The 16,303-nt window shown below is 38.5% G+C and overlaps 1 protein-coding gene across 1 annotated transcript in view; it reads left to right on the forward strand.

Moving 5' to 3' along the window:
• Fur2 (furin-like protease 2) overlaps window positions 1-16,303 on the forward strand; it is an 822,743-nt gene that overhangs the window by 768,988 nt on the left and 37,452 nt on the right. The window contains exon 10 of the mRNA XM_076187899.1: window positions 16,191-16,303. This exon is cut by the window's right edge and continues 5 nt beyond it. Coding sequence (XP_076044014.1) covers window positions 16,191-16,303 — 113 coding nt within the window. The remainder of the gene's footprint in view (window positions 1-16,190) is intronic.

A 16,303-nucleotide genomic window follows, 5' to 3' on the forward strand; every position in this document is an offset into this window, starting at 1 on the left:
TATTGTGACTGGTCCATTTCTCAATGTGTGCATTGTGCCTTTAAATATTGCCAAACTTAAAATCTCTTTGAATATTGTGCATTTTGTTTTGCTTTCTTGCATAGTGATTGATATGTGTTAGTGCATGACGTCTTGACCCGTGCAACCTCAGCGAGACATGTGACTGACAAGGTGTAATAAGACATGCAACATCAACATGGTCAGCAAGAACAGCCACCCTGAACATGACCTGCCTTTTGATTTGTGTAGCAGATTTCTGGGGTAGGTTTATATAGGTTAATATAGGTTGTCTTAAGCATCCTAAAAGATAGTTATCATAGAGAAGTTAAACAAAAAAGTAAAAAAATATGAAAATCATGTAAAAAGTGCATGGTTATTTTGATTTTTACCAGTGTATGGTAATAGGGGAGGAGGGTCATAAAAATGCTTAAAAAGCATACACATACACCTTTCATCCACAAGGTACTGAGATGGGAGAGCCATTAAATGGGTTTTAATGTGCATGAAGTGGGTGTGTTCTTTGACCCAAGAATCCTCATGATAGGAAAAAAAGGGCTTTTTTGTGTGTGTGTGTTTACCTAGTTGTATTTTGTGGTAAGGGGAGCTACAATCGTGGTGTCCCGCCTTTGTATCTCGCAGTGTCTAGTTTGCTCTTAAACTCATGAATGGTTTTTGCACACACTATTTCATTGTCCAGCTCGTTCCAAGTGTCCACCACTCTATGTGGAAAACTGTTTTTCTTCAGATCTCTTCTGTAGCTATGTTTTTTTATTTTCTTTCCATTCCCTCTTGTGCTTCTCCTGTCCCAGTTTAACAAGTCCTCTCTATTGAGTATTTCTGTGCCTTTCATGATTCTGTAGATGGTCAGTAGGTCACCTCTCTTCTTTGCTTCAGAGTCGGTAACTCCAGTTTAGACAATCTCTCCTCGTATGACAAGTTTGCTAGTGCATATGCCATTTTTGTTGCTGCTCTCTGGATTCTTTCTATTTTCTTTATATTCTTTTTGGTACTGGGTGACCACAATGTCACCACATATTCTAGTCTAGGCCTTATCAGTGTGACCAATATTTTTTTAATAATTTCTTCGTTCAAATATGTAAATGTCATTTTTATTGATTTTAGCAAGTTGTAGGATTCTCCGACAATTTTGTTTATCTGTTTGTCATAGGACAAGTCATTTGAGATAATTACACCCAAATCTTTTTCCGATCTCTCCTTCTTTACCTCCTTGGTTCCAATTTTATATTGTCCTGATATTCTGTTTTTGCTTTTTCCAAACTCCACTATGCTACACTTCTTAATATTGAAGTCCACTTCCCATTTCTGACTCCAGTTCCATACATTATTCAGGTCTTCCTGCAGTGATTCGCAAACCTTTTCAGTTTTTACTTTCCTTAACCTCTTCACTCCGGGGCACATCGCACGTCTGGCAGCATTAGCTGCCCGACGTGCGATGTTGCGTCATAATAATCGCATTATAAAAAATAAAGTCAGTGCTCAATCGTTCTTTCTCTCTCATCCGTGAATTTTGATAACCATAGAAAATATGATGAAGCCAGTTTAGAGAGAATGGAGGTTACATAGGTACGACTACAATAAATATAATCAAGACGCCAATGTCTGCATCATTGCGTACCCACTTGCTCCTCATGACGCCTATGTAGGCGTCACTGTATGGAAATGGTTAACAGTTTGGCATTGTCTGCAAAGAAGCTCGTGTAACATTTCATATCATCATCCATGTCATTCACATAAATAGCAAACATTATTGGAGCCAATACAGATCCTTGTGGTACTCCACTGATCACCTCATTCCAATCTGAATATTTTTCTCTGAGCACTACTCTTATCTTTCTACTGATCAGGAAGTCTTCCATCCATTTTAGTAGGTTCCCTTGTATCCCTCCTATATGTTCCAGTTTATTTAATAATTTTTGGTGTGGTACTTTGTCAAAAGCTTTTTGTAAGTCCAGGAAGGCACAGTCAGCCCATCCATTCCTTTCTTGCACTATGTCTATTAATCTTGAGTAGAAACACATTAAGTTTGTGGTACATGATCTTCCTTGTCTGAACCCAAATTGTCTTGGGTTGATTATTATTACTGTCTTCCAGGTGTTTTGCCCATGTATTCTTGATGATTTTCTCACAAATTTTGGCTGTAGTGGTTGTTAGTGAGACTGGCCTATAGCTAGTTGGTTCTTCCTTGTTTCCTCCTTTATATATTTGTATAATATTAAAGAAATTTCAGTCTTTTGGTATTTTTCCTTCTTTGAGTGAGCAATTTGTTATGTATTTTGTCCATTAGTTTTTCTTTGCATTCTTTTAGAATACAATTTGCAATTCCATCCGGGCCGTGTGATTTCCTGACGTCAAGGTTAGGTGTTCTGATATTTCTTTTTGTGTTATTGTCATCTTGCTCATGGGGGGAGATAACCTTTCATTACCTTCGTCACAATATTGTGCTTTCTCTCTAGTGAAGGCACCTGGTCTGGATGGATGCCATGCAGAATGTCTGAAAAAGGGAGGTACAGTGATGGTGGACTGGCTGGTGAGGTTATTTAATGTTTGCTGGAGAGAGGGTAGAGTGCCGGAGGACTGGAGGAGTGCCTGTATAGTTCCTCTTTACAAGGGAAAAGGGGACAAGTGTGAATGTAGTAGTTTCAGAGGGATTAGCTTGTTAAGTGTAGTTGGGAAGGCTTATGGGAGGATCTTGATTGAGAGGATTAGGAGAGGAACAGAAGGAGTAATTGGTGAGGAACAGTGTGGATTTAGGACAGAGGTTGTGTAGATCAGATCTTTGTGGTAAGACAGATATGTGAGAAAGCTATAGGAAAGGGGAAGGATGTTTTTTGGGCTTTTATGGATCTGGAAAAGGCTTATGATAGGGTAGACAGAAAGGCACTGTGGGAGGTTATGGAGATATATGGGATAGGAGGAAAGCTTCTGGGAGCTGTCAAGAGTTTTTATGAGAGTAGTAGAGCTTGTGTCAGGATTGGAAATGGAGAGAGTGAGTGGTTCGAGGTAAAGGTGGGACTTCGTCAAGGATGCGTTATGTCACCCTGGCTGTTCAACTTATACATGGATGGGGTGGTGCGAGAGGTAAATGCAAGGGTAGTGGGTAAGGGATTGGAGATGGTTAAAGAAAATGGAGAACAGTGGGAGGTGAGCCAGCTGTTGTTTGCGGACGACACTGTGCTTGTGGCAGGATCGGAAGAGGGATTGAGGAAGTTGGTAACAGAGTTTGAGAGAGTATGTGATAGAAGAAAGCTAAAGATAAATGTGGGTAAAAGTAAGGAGATGAGATGTACAAGGGGTGAAAGTGGCAGTAGACTGGAAGTGAGCATTAAGGGAGAGCGACTGGAGGAAGTGGATAGTTTTAGATACTTGGGTGCAAATGTGGCAGGAAAAGGTGGAGTGAAGGTGGAGGTAGAATGTAGATTGAGAGAAGCGAGTAAATGCCTTGGTGGATTAAAGAGTGTAATGAGGAATAGACTTTTGGGAATGGATGCTAAGAGGAGACTGTATGAAGGAGTGATTGTGTGAACAGCACTGTATGGGGCAGAAAGAGGGAACATAAGAGAGGAAGAGAGAAGGAGTTTGAATGTGTTTGAGATGAGGTGTCTGAGAAGTATGATGGGGGTTACTAGGCTAGATAGAGTGAGAAATGAGGAGGTGAGGAGGAGAACAGGGGTGGAAAAGGAGCTGGGAGATAGGGTTGATGAAAGAATATTAGGATGATTTGGACACATGGAAAGAATGAAGAAAGACTAGTAAAAGAAGTATGGAAGGCAGATGTGGAGGGAGTGAACATGAGGGGACGTCCTAGGATGAGGTGGATGGATGGGGTGAAGGGGGCTTTGGTGAAGAGGGGAATGTCTGTTGAGGAAGGACGTGAGAGGACAGAAGACAGGGGTGAATGGAGAATGGTTGTATATGGATGATGATGTGATTGCATGAGGTGGAATGGGCTGTGAGGTAGTATGTGTGAGCAAAATTTGACGCAGTCCGAAGGGATTTCTCCCCGTCCTCTCCTTTTATGCAATGGGGGGACGGAGAGGGGGGGTCGCCAATTTAATGAAGCGGCCTTGCTGTGGATGTGCTGTGTCTTGCGACACTTCTTCTGACCCAGGGCAGTGGACAAGGTGCAGGGATGACCCGTCATCCAGGAGATGCTCAGATAAGAGGGAGGGTGGAGGGGTGTGGAGTGTATTTAGGGATGGAATAGGTGGAAATGATTTTATGCCTTTCCCTTTTTGGCTACCTCCCTTGTAAGGGGAAAAAAGCCTTGGTATATGTATGTATGCTCTAGTGAAGACAGATTTGAAGTGTGTGTGTATTTACCTAGTTGTATTTACCTAGTTGTATTTTACGGGAAGGGGAGCTATGCTTGTGGTGTCCCGTCTTCATATCTCATTTTATCTAAACTATTTTTAAATTCATGTATCATTTTTGCACACACCACTTTCTCATCTAACTTGTTCCAAATCTCTATTACTCTGTGAGGAAAGCTGTTCTTTTTCATATCTCTTCTATAGCTGTCTTTCTTGATTTTCTTTCCATGTCCTCTTGTATTTCTATCATCCCATTTTATTAGATCCTCTCTATCAATAATTTCTATGCCTTTCATGATTCTGTAAATAGTTATCAAATCTCCTCTCTCTCTTCTTTGCTCTAGTGTCTGTAGCTCAAGTTTTGCTAGTCTCTCCTCATATGATAGTTTTGAGAGTGTTGGTGCCAATTTTGTAATTGGTCTTTGTATTCTTTAAAGTTTTGTTATACATTTTTTGTACCTGGTGACCACATCGTTGCTGCATATTCCAATCTTGGTCTTATCAAAGTGATTAGTATTTTCTTCACCATTTCTTCATCCCGGTATGTAAATGCCACTTTGATTGTTCTTATTAAATTGTAAGTTTCTCCAAAAATCTTATTTATATGTTTCTCAGGTGACCTATTATTCATAATAATGACTCCCAGGTCCTTCTCATTTTCTACTTTTTTTATTCCTTCTCCCAATTTATATGATCCTATTATTATTTTTTTTGCTTTTTCCAAAGTCCATTATACTACACTTCTTAATATTGAACTCCATCTCCCACTTCCTACTCCATTCCCATACTTTATTGAGATCACTCTGTAGTGACTCACAATCTTCTTCTGTGTTTACTTTTTTTTAATAGTTTTGCATCATCTGCAAAGAAGCTCATATAACTTTCAATTTCTTCATCCATATCAATATATATAGTAAACATTATTGGGGCCAGAACTGTTCCTTGTGGAACACCACTTATTACTTCATCCCAATTTGAGTGTTTGTCTCTTATCACTACTCTCATTTTTCTTTCTTGCAAAAAGTCTTCCATCCATTTAAGCAGTTTGCCCTGTATTCCTCCTTCAGTTTCTAATTTCTTAAGCAACTTCTTATGTGGTACTTTGTCAAAAGCTTTTTTTAGGTCTAGAAATGCACAATCAGCCCATCCATCTCTTTCTTGTATTATATCTGTTAGCCTTGAATAGAAACATATTAAATTGGTGACACATGATCATCCTTGTCTGAATCCAAATTGTCTTGGAATTAGCATGTTTTTTTCCAAATACTTTACCCATCTACTTTTGACAATTCTTTCACAAATTTTTGCTATTGTACTTGTTAGAGAGACTGGTCTATAGTTGGTAGGGTCTTCTTTATTTCCCCCTTTATATATAGGTACTATAATTGCTTTTTTCCAATCTTCTGGAACTTTTCCTTCTTTCAAGGAACTGTTTATTAGGCTATGTATTTTGTCTGCCAGTTCATTCCTGCATTCTTTCAAAATCCTGTTTGCTATATCATCTGGTCCATGCGATTTTCTGACATCTAGTTTGTTTTTCAGTTTGTTGTTTACAAATCTGTAAAAGAGTTTTGGTTGATCTTTACATTTTTCAATGACATCTTTTTCATATTTTCTCTTTTTCTCTCTGCACACTTGTACATATTCATTTCTATAACAAGTACTGTATATATTTTCCATTTTTCAGGTCTTTTGTCTTTCTTCTATTTGGTCCAGGCTTTATCTCTTTTAACTCCCTACAACTTTTGTTGTATCAGCACTTTACATATTCTTTTTCTTGTTTTTGTCTTGGGACATATTTTTCCACTTTTTTTTTTTTTTTTTTTTTTTTTTTTTTTGACAAAATATTCCATTTCTCTTCCACTGTTGTTTCTTCTTTGTATATTCTTTCCCAGTTTTCTTTTTGAAAGAATTCTCTTGTTTTATATAAAAAAAAAAATTCATACATCATTCTTCCTTTTCTATATTGTTAATTTCTTTTCATGTATTTTTCCTTGTTTAGTTCCAGTTCAATCAATATGTGGTCACTTTTACTTATTGGTGTCTTATATTCAATCTTTTCCACTATTTTAGATTCAGATGTGATTATTAGGTCTAGTCTCAATGGTTCTTCATTTCTATACCTAGTGTTGTCTTGTATCCATTGTGTCATTGTATGGTCAATAATCATCTTGAGTAGAACATTTCCCCATGAGTCGTCTCCACCCTTTACTGTCATCTCTTCCCAGCACACTTCTTTGCAATTAAAGTTGCCCATCATAACTATTCTTCCTCCATCTTCCATTATCTTATTTAATGTTATCCTTGTGTCCTCTAACATACTTTTATGTTCACTCTCTTCCCACAAAGCAGTTTTTGGAGGCACATAATTTATCACAAAATTTCTGCTCTTCTTATCTCTGTCTTCCACTTCGATCATAATCACCTCTACTGTATTCTTTCCATATGTGACACTCCTCACGTTTATATCTTTCTTAGTTAGGAACATAACTTGTTTCGTCTCTCTGTTTCTAATCCAATAATTATATGCATCATGTACTACACTGTTGGGTGGTAGTGGACCTTTTAATTTTGTCTCTACAATTCCCATTATGTCCGGTTCTTTTTCCTTCAGATAATCATTCAGTTCATTCAATCCTGTTATTAATCCATCTATATTTGTGTAAGACACTCTTAATTTTCTGCTACTTCCATTGTATTTTCTGTTTCCCTTTTGTTTTTCTCTGGTATGGCCCATTTCCTCACTTTCATATTCACTACTCTCCAATAGAATTTCTCTTTTTCTGTCTCTGTTCTGTTCTCGTTTTTTTTCCTTAGCTTCTTGTCTTTTCATTTTTTCCTCCTCTCTTTCCTCTCTATTCATTTCTCTTTTTATCCATACCTTTTTATATTGTTCACTGTTTACTAGTTTCCCTGTTTTTGCTAAGATATTCTCTGCTGTCGTTTGTGACCTGAATTTAATCTTAATTGGTCTGGTCTTATCTGTGCTATGTTTTCTGAGTCTATACATCTCTTCAATTTGTTTCATGATTTCAAGTTCATCTTCCTGAACTAAAACTAGTAAACTGCTTACTTTTTCTTTTTCCTCTTTGATTCTTGTGGTTCTATTAAGATTATACTTCTCTTCCATTCCTAATATAATTATACATTTCTTTTTATCTGCTAAGTCTCTTACTATATTCTCCTTCTGTCTCATCACTTTAATAACTGAGTCTTCAGTTCTTTCATTTGCTGTTTTATTATGTCAGTAAATGCAACTTTACTGTTCTCTTGGATTTTTTTCCAACCCTGTGTTTCTTTTGCTATGGACTCTTTATTCTCTTTGTTCTTCTTTAATTCCTCATTCTCATCTTTTACTTCTTTTAACTGTCTTTTTAATTCTTCTATTTCTTTAATTAGGTTTTTGTTCACCTTCTCTAATTCTTCCAATTTTTCAACTCTCTGCACACACTCTGCCATTTTACCGAACCTACTCTCCCAATGTTCGGTCATTTTCTCAAGTTTTTCCTCTAGTCTTGCTAATCGGGGGAGGGTATCCCTACCCCCCCTCATTGAATCCCTGGAAATTATCATCCTCACCTTCCATTGTGCTGCTCTTATCTATATTTCTAATCTTTACATTTTTGTTAATCCCTTCTCCAAAATCATCGGTCCTTCGCTTGTTTACAAGACGCCTGGCCTCCTGGACCAAGTCCTCCCCTTCCTCATTTCCTTCCATTTCCCTCAGTAATCCCTCCCATATTCCTTTTTTCTCACCTTCCCATTACACCACAAGCTTTCCCCTTCCCTGTAAATACAATAAGGTACTTCCTTGACGTTGAGATCCATGAAAATTTCACTTTTTCTTCGGAACTCCAATCTTCACCGTCCATCCGACGAATGTGTGTGTGTGTGTGTGTGATTACATTACCTAGTTGTATTTTGTGGGAAGAGAGCTATACTCGTAGTGACCCGCTATTGTATCTTTCCGCATCCATTTTTCTCTTAAAATCATGTATAGTTTTAGCACTCACTGTTTCCTCAGTCAGTTTGTTCCAGATATCTATCACTCTGTGTGGGAAGCTATTCTTTTTCAGATCTCTTCTGTAACTGTCTTAAGTTTCTTCTTGTGTCCTCTTGTATTTCTTCTATCCCATTTTAGTAGGTCATCCCTATCAAGAATTGCCATCCCTTTCATAATTCTGCAAATGGTTATAAAATTGCCTCTTTCTCTTCTTTGTTCTAGGGTTGTTAAATTTAGTTTATCCAATCTTTGTTCGTATGTCAAATTGCAAAGTGTTGGTGCCATCTTTGTCATTGCTCTTTTTTTTTTTTTTTTTTTTTTTTTTTTTTTTTACTAGGTGTCCATAGTGACTCTGTGTATTCCAATTTTGGTCTTATCAGTGTAACTAGTATTTTCTTGGCCATTTCTTCATACATGTAGTCAAAGGCTACTTTTATTGATCTTAATAAGTTAAAAGTTTCTGCAACTAATTTGTTTACATGTTTATCAGGTGTCATTGAGATAGTTACTCCTAGGTCCCTTTCCGAGTTTACTTTTTTAACTTCCTTTGTACCAATTTTATGTTTACCCAATATTCAATTTTTGCCTTTTCCAAATTCCATTATACTACATTTCTTGATATTAAAGTTCACTTTACTCTTCTGACTCCATTTCTAGACTTTGTCCAGGTCTTCTTGAAAAGATTTGCAGTCTTCCTCTGTACTTACTCTCTTTAATAGTTTCGCATCATCTGCAAAGAAGTTCATATTACATTCCACTCCTTCATCCATATCATTTATATAAATAACAAATCTTATCAGAGCCAATACAGAGCTTTGGAGGACTCTGCTTATCATATCTTCCCAATTTGAGTTCTTGTCTCTAAGTACCACCCTTATTTTTCTTCTGTTCAAAAAATCTTTCATCCATTCCAATAATTTTCCTTGTATTATTTAAATTTTTCTTAGCTTTTTGTGTGGTACAGATGAGAGTAAAAGGGAAGAGATAGACAGTATGTTTGTGAGAACAAAGATGGATGTGTTAGCACTGAGTGAAACTAAGTTGAAAGGGAGGGGTGAGTTTCAGTTTGGGAGTGTAGTTAAGAGGGCCTCAGGAGTGAGAGGACAAGGGAGAGAAGGGAGGGCTGTACTAGTAAGTGAAGAGATAAGTAAACATGTGGAGTGGAAGGAGGTTTCTTCAAAGTTAATGTGGATGAAGATGAAACTGGGAAGGGAGATGTGGATTTTTGTAAGTGCATATGGGCCTGGTAGTGATTATTTAAATTATTATATGAGACTGATAAAGGGAGGCTTTTTGGATAGATTTAAATGAGTGCATAGAGGGTTTAGGGAGAAATGTCAGTGTAGTGGTATTGGGAGATCTCAGTGCTAGGGTAGAAAATGAACCAATAGATAGAGTGATTGGAAGTGTAGAGTTCCAGGAAAAAAACGTTGTGGAGAGTTGATGGTGATGTGTCTAAAGAGAGAATTGATAGCAAATACAATGTTTAGGAAGAAAGGCAAGCATAAGTACACATGGAAGAGGGTGGTGGATGGGTGGTAGATAGGGCTTTAATGGACTATGAGTATGTAGTAGTACCCAGGAGAAGAGTAGGAAGAGTTTTGGATGTACGTGTTCTAAGGGAAGAGAGTTGGGAAATATCCGATCATTTTTTGGTGGAAGGTAAGTTGAGAGTGGAGGATAGATGAAGAGGAAAAGGACATAAGGTAAGGAGGTGCTTAGAGTAAGCTGTATAAATGAGAAAGAAAAGTAGTACAAGAAGAATCTGAGTGAGGAGTGGGAGGGAGTGAAGGATAGAAAAGAACTAGGAGTGAAGTAGGAATGGGGATGTTTCAAGGAGAGAGTCACAAGGTGTGCAAAGTTAATATGTGGAATGAGGATGATTGGAGGAAATAGAAGTAATGGTAGTGAGTGGTGGGGTGATGAACCAAAGATTGTAGAAGAGAAGAAATGAGCATTCACTGATGGTTATAAAATAGGATGAGAGAATCACATGAGAAGTACAAAGAAAAGAGAAGTAAAGCATAAGATTATGGAGGCAAAGAGGAGAACAGATGTGAAATGGGGTAAGAGTATGACAATTTTTTTAAAGTAATAAAAAGGAAGGAAGAGGAGGTGAATCAAGCAGAAAAGAAAAGGTAAAAGGTGCAGATGGAGAAATAATAATGGAAGAGATGGCAGTAAGAGGAAGATGGGCAGAGTGTTTTAGGGAGTTGCTAAATATGAAGGAGGATAGGGAGGTAAAGGTAGTTGCAATGGGAAGCACTAAGAAAATGATAGTGATGAATGAAAATGGTGGAGAAATAAGAAAAGATGAGGTGAAAGCAGTTATTAACCCCTTCCATACGGTGCCGCACACGTAGGCGTCATGGACTTAGATCTCGGTGGCAGCAGCCAATGCCAGCCGTACGACGTGTCGTAATAATACTCGCATCATAAAATATAGTCACCGCTTATATTGATCGTTCTCTCTTCACCCGTGAATTCTGATAACCATAGAAAATGCGATTACAAAAGAATTAGAAAGAATGTCATTATGGAGGGGCGACTACAATATATATAATCAAGACGCCGATATGGCAGCCTCGCGAATACACTCGCTCCCCATGACGCCTACGTGTGCGGCACCGTATGGAAGGGGTTAAAATGATGAGAGTAGATAAGGCACCTGGGTTAGATGGGTGTCATGCATAGTGTCTAAAAAAAGGGAGGTACAGTGATGGTGGACTGGCTGGTGAGGATATTTAATGTTTTTTCTGAAAGCGGGTAGAGTGCTGGAGGACTGGAGGAGTGCTTGTATAGTTCCAATTTACAAAGGAAAAGGGGACAAGTGTGAGTGTTGTAGTTTCAGAGGGATGAGTTTGATGAGTGTAGTTGGGAAGGCTTATGGGAGGGTTTTGATTGAGAGGATTAGGAGAGGAAGTAGTTGGTGAGGATTAAATGTGGGTTTAGGACAGATAGGGGTTGCATGGATCAAATTTTTGTGGTAAGGCATGTGTGAAAGTTTTAGGAAAAGGTAAGAATGTTTTTAGGCCTTTATGGATTTTGAAAAGGCTGATAGGGTAGACATGATGTCACTGTAGGAGGTGTTGCAGATATATGGGATAGGAGGAAAGCTGTTAAGAGCAGTAAAAATTTATTACAAGAGTGGTAGAGCCTGTGTTAGAATTAGAAATAGAGTGAGTCATTTGAGGTAAAGGTGGGACTTTGCCATTGATGTGTTCTGTTGCCCTAGCTGTTTAATTTATACATGGATGGAATGGTGCAAGGGTTATGGGCTGGGGATTGGAGATGGTTAAAGAAAATGGAGAAAAATGGGAGATACGCCAGTTGTCATTTGCTGATGATACTGCACTTGTAGTAGGATCAGAGGAGGGATTAAGGACGTTAGTGGGAAGGTGTGGGAAAGAAGGAAGTTGAAGGTAAATGTGGGTAAAAATAAGGTGATGAGATGTACAAGGGGAGAGGATGGCAGTAAATTGGAAGTGAGTATTAAGGGAGAAAGACTGGAGGGATTGGATAGCTTTAGATACCTTATTTTCCGGCTTAAAATGCGCATCGGGTTATAATGCGCACCCATGCACTTCGTTATCTCAGTACACAGATAGCGCGCACCGACGTATAACGCGCATGCCAGGAAAAGTCACTGGTGGCTAAAGCTCGTGAACTGCATGTATGTGACTCCTGCTTGCGTTGGTCCATTGTTTTGTGGGAAATTTGAGCCATGAAAAGTTTATTGAATACAAAATGTACATGAAAAATTTCGGATTTTGACAGAAAAATTGTAATTTACTATCCTGAGGGAATAATTCATCTTACAAGTTTTTATCACCGTGTACAAGTTTTTATCGCCATGCAGCAACAAACTATGTTTCGGTTCATAAGTGTCTTTACTGAAGTGACGTTTAGTTTAACAAACTCTTGCAAGAGTGTGTTTAGTGTAGGCTAGATTGGCAATAGAACTGTCAATCTCGGCCCTGATCTAGCATATTCCGGGTGAGTTAAACGGCCAACGTTCATGATGTTGGTACCAGTGCTGTTTTACGGATCCCAAATATTTGCATAGACTACGATAATTACTTAGTATCATGTGAACGAGGTTACATGGAGAAGTATTTTTCATTGGCTAGAGCCACCGCTGGGAAATCTGTTGATTTGTCACTAAGTTAAGTGTCAGTTTAGGCATCAATCAGGACACAACTAAGAAAAAGTCGGAACTACATGTACCGGTATATGACTCATGTTGTGCGTTGGCCCCTTATTACTTTGTAGCTTAAATAGTTTGTTGGAAATATGATCTAAAAAAAGTTTATTGAAAGTAAAATATACAGAAAAATTTTGGGATTTTTACAGAAAATGTTAATTTTATATCTTGAGGAAATAATTCGTCTTTACCATTTTTTATTTAATAGTGAAACAAACTACAGACTGTTTCGTTTTAGCTTTGAACCTGCAATGACAGTGGTGAAATAGGACAGTCTCTCATCGAGGTGACGTTTAGTTAATATAACTCCCGAAAGAGGGTGTTGTAGTCAGGTGTTTGACACGAGTTTATGAACGGCCGCAACGGAATTTGTACCATAACTAAAGTGAAGCAACAAAGCCAACATAAAAATTCAAACTAGGATGCTGTGAACATGGGCAAATATCATGAATATTGATCATGTTTGATGGTGTTTAGGCCTATTTAAACATGAAAAATAAGATTCGATAGATACCTACCTATACCAAATATTTATATAGCCCATGCTGGCGTATTCTTTCATGTCACCATGGCTGTTCTTCTTGTTCTCACGGAACGTCACGGAGAAGTGTGCCGTCCCGACTTTGTGACGGCCAACATCGTCACGTTGTTGTGAAAAAAATTACACACACAGCCGCAGAATTTTTATCGTAGGCCGTAGATAATGCGCACCACCGGATAATGCACACCCCCTATTTTTAGGCCCTTCCAACGGAAAAAAGTCGCGCACTATACGCCGGAAAATACGGTACTTGTGTGCGAGTGGGACGGGAAAGGGAGGAGTGGAAGTGGGGGTAGAATGTGGATTGAGAGAAGCAAGTAAATGCCTTGCGGAATTAAAAAGTGTAATGAGAAATAGACATTTGGGAATGGATGCTAAGAGGAGATTGTATGAAGGAGTGATTGTGCTGATAGCACTATATGGGGCAGAAACATGGAACATAATAGAGGAAAAGAGGAGGAGTTTGAATGTGCTTGAGATGGAATGCCTGAGAAGTATGGTAGAGGTTACTAGGTTGGATAGAGTGAGAAGCAATGAGGTAAGGAGGAGAACAGGGGTGGAAAGGGAGTTGGGAGATAGGGTTGATGAAAGAGTACAGGGATGGTTTGGATACATTGAAAGAATGAAGAAAGATTAGTAAAAGAGGTGTGAAAGGAGCAAACTTAAAGTGGGTGACCAAGAATGGGATGGATGGTTGGAGTAAAAGGGACATTGGGAAAGATTGGAATGTCTGTTGAGAAAGGAAGGGAGAAGACAGAAGGTAGGGGTGAGTGGAGAATGGTTGTGTATGGAGTGGGTGGGGGATGGGGGTATGAGGTAGTATGTGTGAACGATAGTTTGATGCAGCCCAAAGGGATTTCTCCTCCTTTTTTTCCATGAGGGGATGGAGAGGGTGGGGTCACTGATTAAATGAAGCAGCCTTCCTGTGGATGTACTGTGTCTTGCCACATTGCTTCTGACCCAGGGCAGTGGGCAAGATGCAGGGATGACCAGTCATCCAGGAGGAGCCAAGATAAAAGAGAGGGAGGGGGGTGAATGGGAGTGGAGTATGTTGGAATGGAACAGGTGTGAGTGGATTTTATGCCTTTGTTTTTTGGCTACCTCCCTTATGAGAGGGGAAAAAGCTGTTGGTATATGTATGGTATTTGTATATATTTATGTAATTGTAGTATACTGGAAAGGAGCAATATAATGTGGGTTCCCATCTCATACTCTCCAACATATTTAGATTCAAAATCATGTATTGTTCCAGATTAGATTACATCATAAAAGCTATTCCAAGTATTTGTGGATCTATATGGAAAACTATTTCTTTACATCTACAAAACATGGAGTCTTCTTTGATTTGTTCTAACAGCCTCTTAAAGCTCTTCCATCACTAATGAAGAGATCTCTCTTGTCACCGTAGTCTATCCCCATTTAGCAATGTGAATACTGTAATTATATATCAGCATTTTCTTTTTGAAGACAAATGCACACACACATAGATCCCAAATTAGAACTACCGGGTATGCATGAATTAGTAGCAATCTATCTATATATCTATCCATATATCTATCTACCTATATACCAAGGACCTCGTTTCCCATATAAGGGAGGTAGCCAGTTAAGGCATGCACCCACCCCCACCCATTCCACTCCCATCCACTTGTTCCTTTCTTGTATACCCCAAAACATACACTCACACTTCCACTCACTTCACACACACTCTCACTCTCTCTCTCTCTCTCTGTCTGTCTGTCTGTCTGTCTCTCTCTCTCTCTCTCTCTCTCTCTCTCTCTCTCTCTCTCTCTCTCTCTCTCTCTCTCTCTCTCTCTCTAAGATCATGTTTGTTAATTTGTAAGCTTGTATTCAAGAGTGATTGATGTGCTGCAATAGAGGGAAGGTTGGGTGTATCTAGAGGTCTTTCACAGATTACCTTAGAATAAACTATGATAGAAATGACAACATATTGGAGGACTTATAGGTAATCTACTTGATTGGATGATAAATTTCCTGAAAGACTGGAACATGAATAGTAGTAAATGATTGGATGTCACAATAGAGAATAATGATTAGCAGAGCCTCAAAAGAATTGGTGCTGGCACCTGTAATGTTCATGATCTACATAGATGACATGACAGAATGTATGACAGACTACACTAACATGTTTGCAGATGATGCCGAGGTCATGAAAAGAGTAAAAGACTTCCTCTGTTCCCCCTCCTATAGTCCCCAGTTATTTGGTACCACCATACAGTCATCCAACCACTAGCAACTGTGGGCAGCCCTTCCCCCCCTCACCCCACATCTGCAGTCCAGCACTGAAATGGCTCTTTAAGATCCCCTCTCCCCCCCAACCTCCCCATTGTTTCCCCACCCATGGTGTCGGCCATCTTCAGGATAGTTCCAGTCACTGTATTTTTTGCACTTTATCTTTTGAGCCTCCCTCCCTCAGTGCGCTTATAGTAAACTCTGTAGTATACTCTTGGCACCCATTCCCCTACCCCTTCATGCCTGTTTTTGTTCCTGTTAATGCCAGCTTATTACTCGTGTAAAGGACAGACTCTGGACTGAATGGCTTAAGTATTTGTCAGTTCTTACAGCATCCTGATTTACTTTAGTGAACACAAAACTGTAGTATTCAGTTGTGTGGCAGAACTGAACAGAAAAGACTTGTTTTTATTTTTAGATTCAGAAATTATCAGTATGTGGAATATAATGATAGTTTCAGAACAATTTCAATAACCAATGCTCTATCTAATATGTATGAAGTCAAAGTATACCAAACTTCATTTATAGTTCTAAGATTAATTCTGATGAGAATTTTCATTATACTGCAAATGAGTCTTGTGGAACCTTTTTTGAGAAATATTTTAATTTCTTTTATATTGTTAAAAAATGACTAATTTAGTAAAGAATTAACATAATGTAAAAGTCAAGTACATGTAAAAGCATGTAAAATGAATAGATTTTTTTTATTTAGAGAAGGATTTTGTATAAACTAAATGTAACAAAGTGTTTAAGGAAATTAAACAAAAATATATGTAACAGACATTGGTTGTAACTTTTTTATCTTTTTCTTTTCCTTGCATTGGCAACTGATAACATTTCCTGATGATGACTCAACAGTCAGTCACAAGTTTGGATATGGACTAATGGATGCAGCAAGAATGGTGGATTTAGCAGAAAAATGGACAACAGTACCAGCCCAACATGTCTGCCAAACAATTGTTGATGTTACA

Source organism: Oratosquilla oratoria, chromosome 7 (assembly GCF_046742065.1).
Source record: "Oratosquilla oratoria isolate Oo_2021 chromosome 7, ASM4674206v1, whole genome shotgun sequence".
Lineage (NCBI taxonomy): Eukaryota > Metazoa > Arthropoda > Malacostraca > Stomatopoda > Squillidae > Oratosquilla > Oratosquilla oratoria.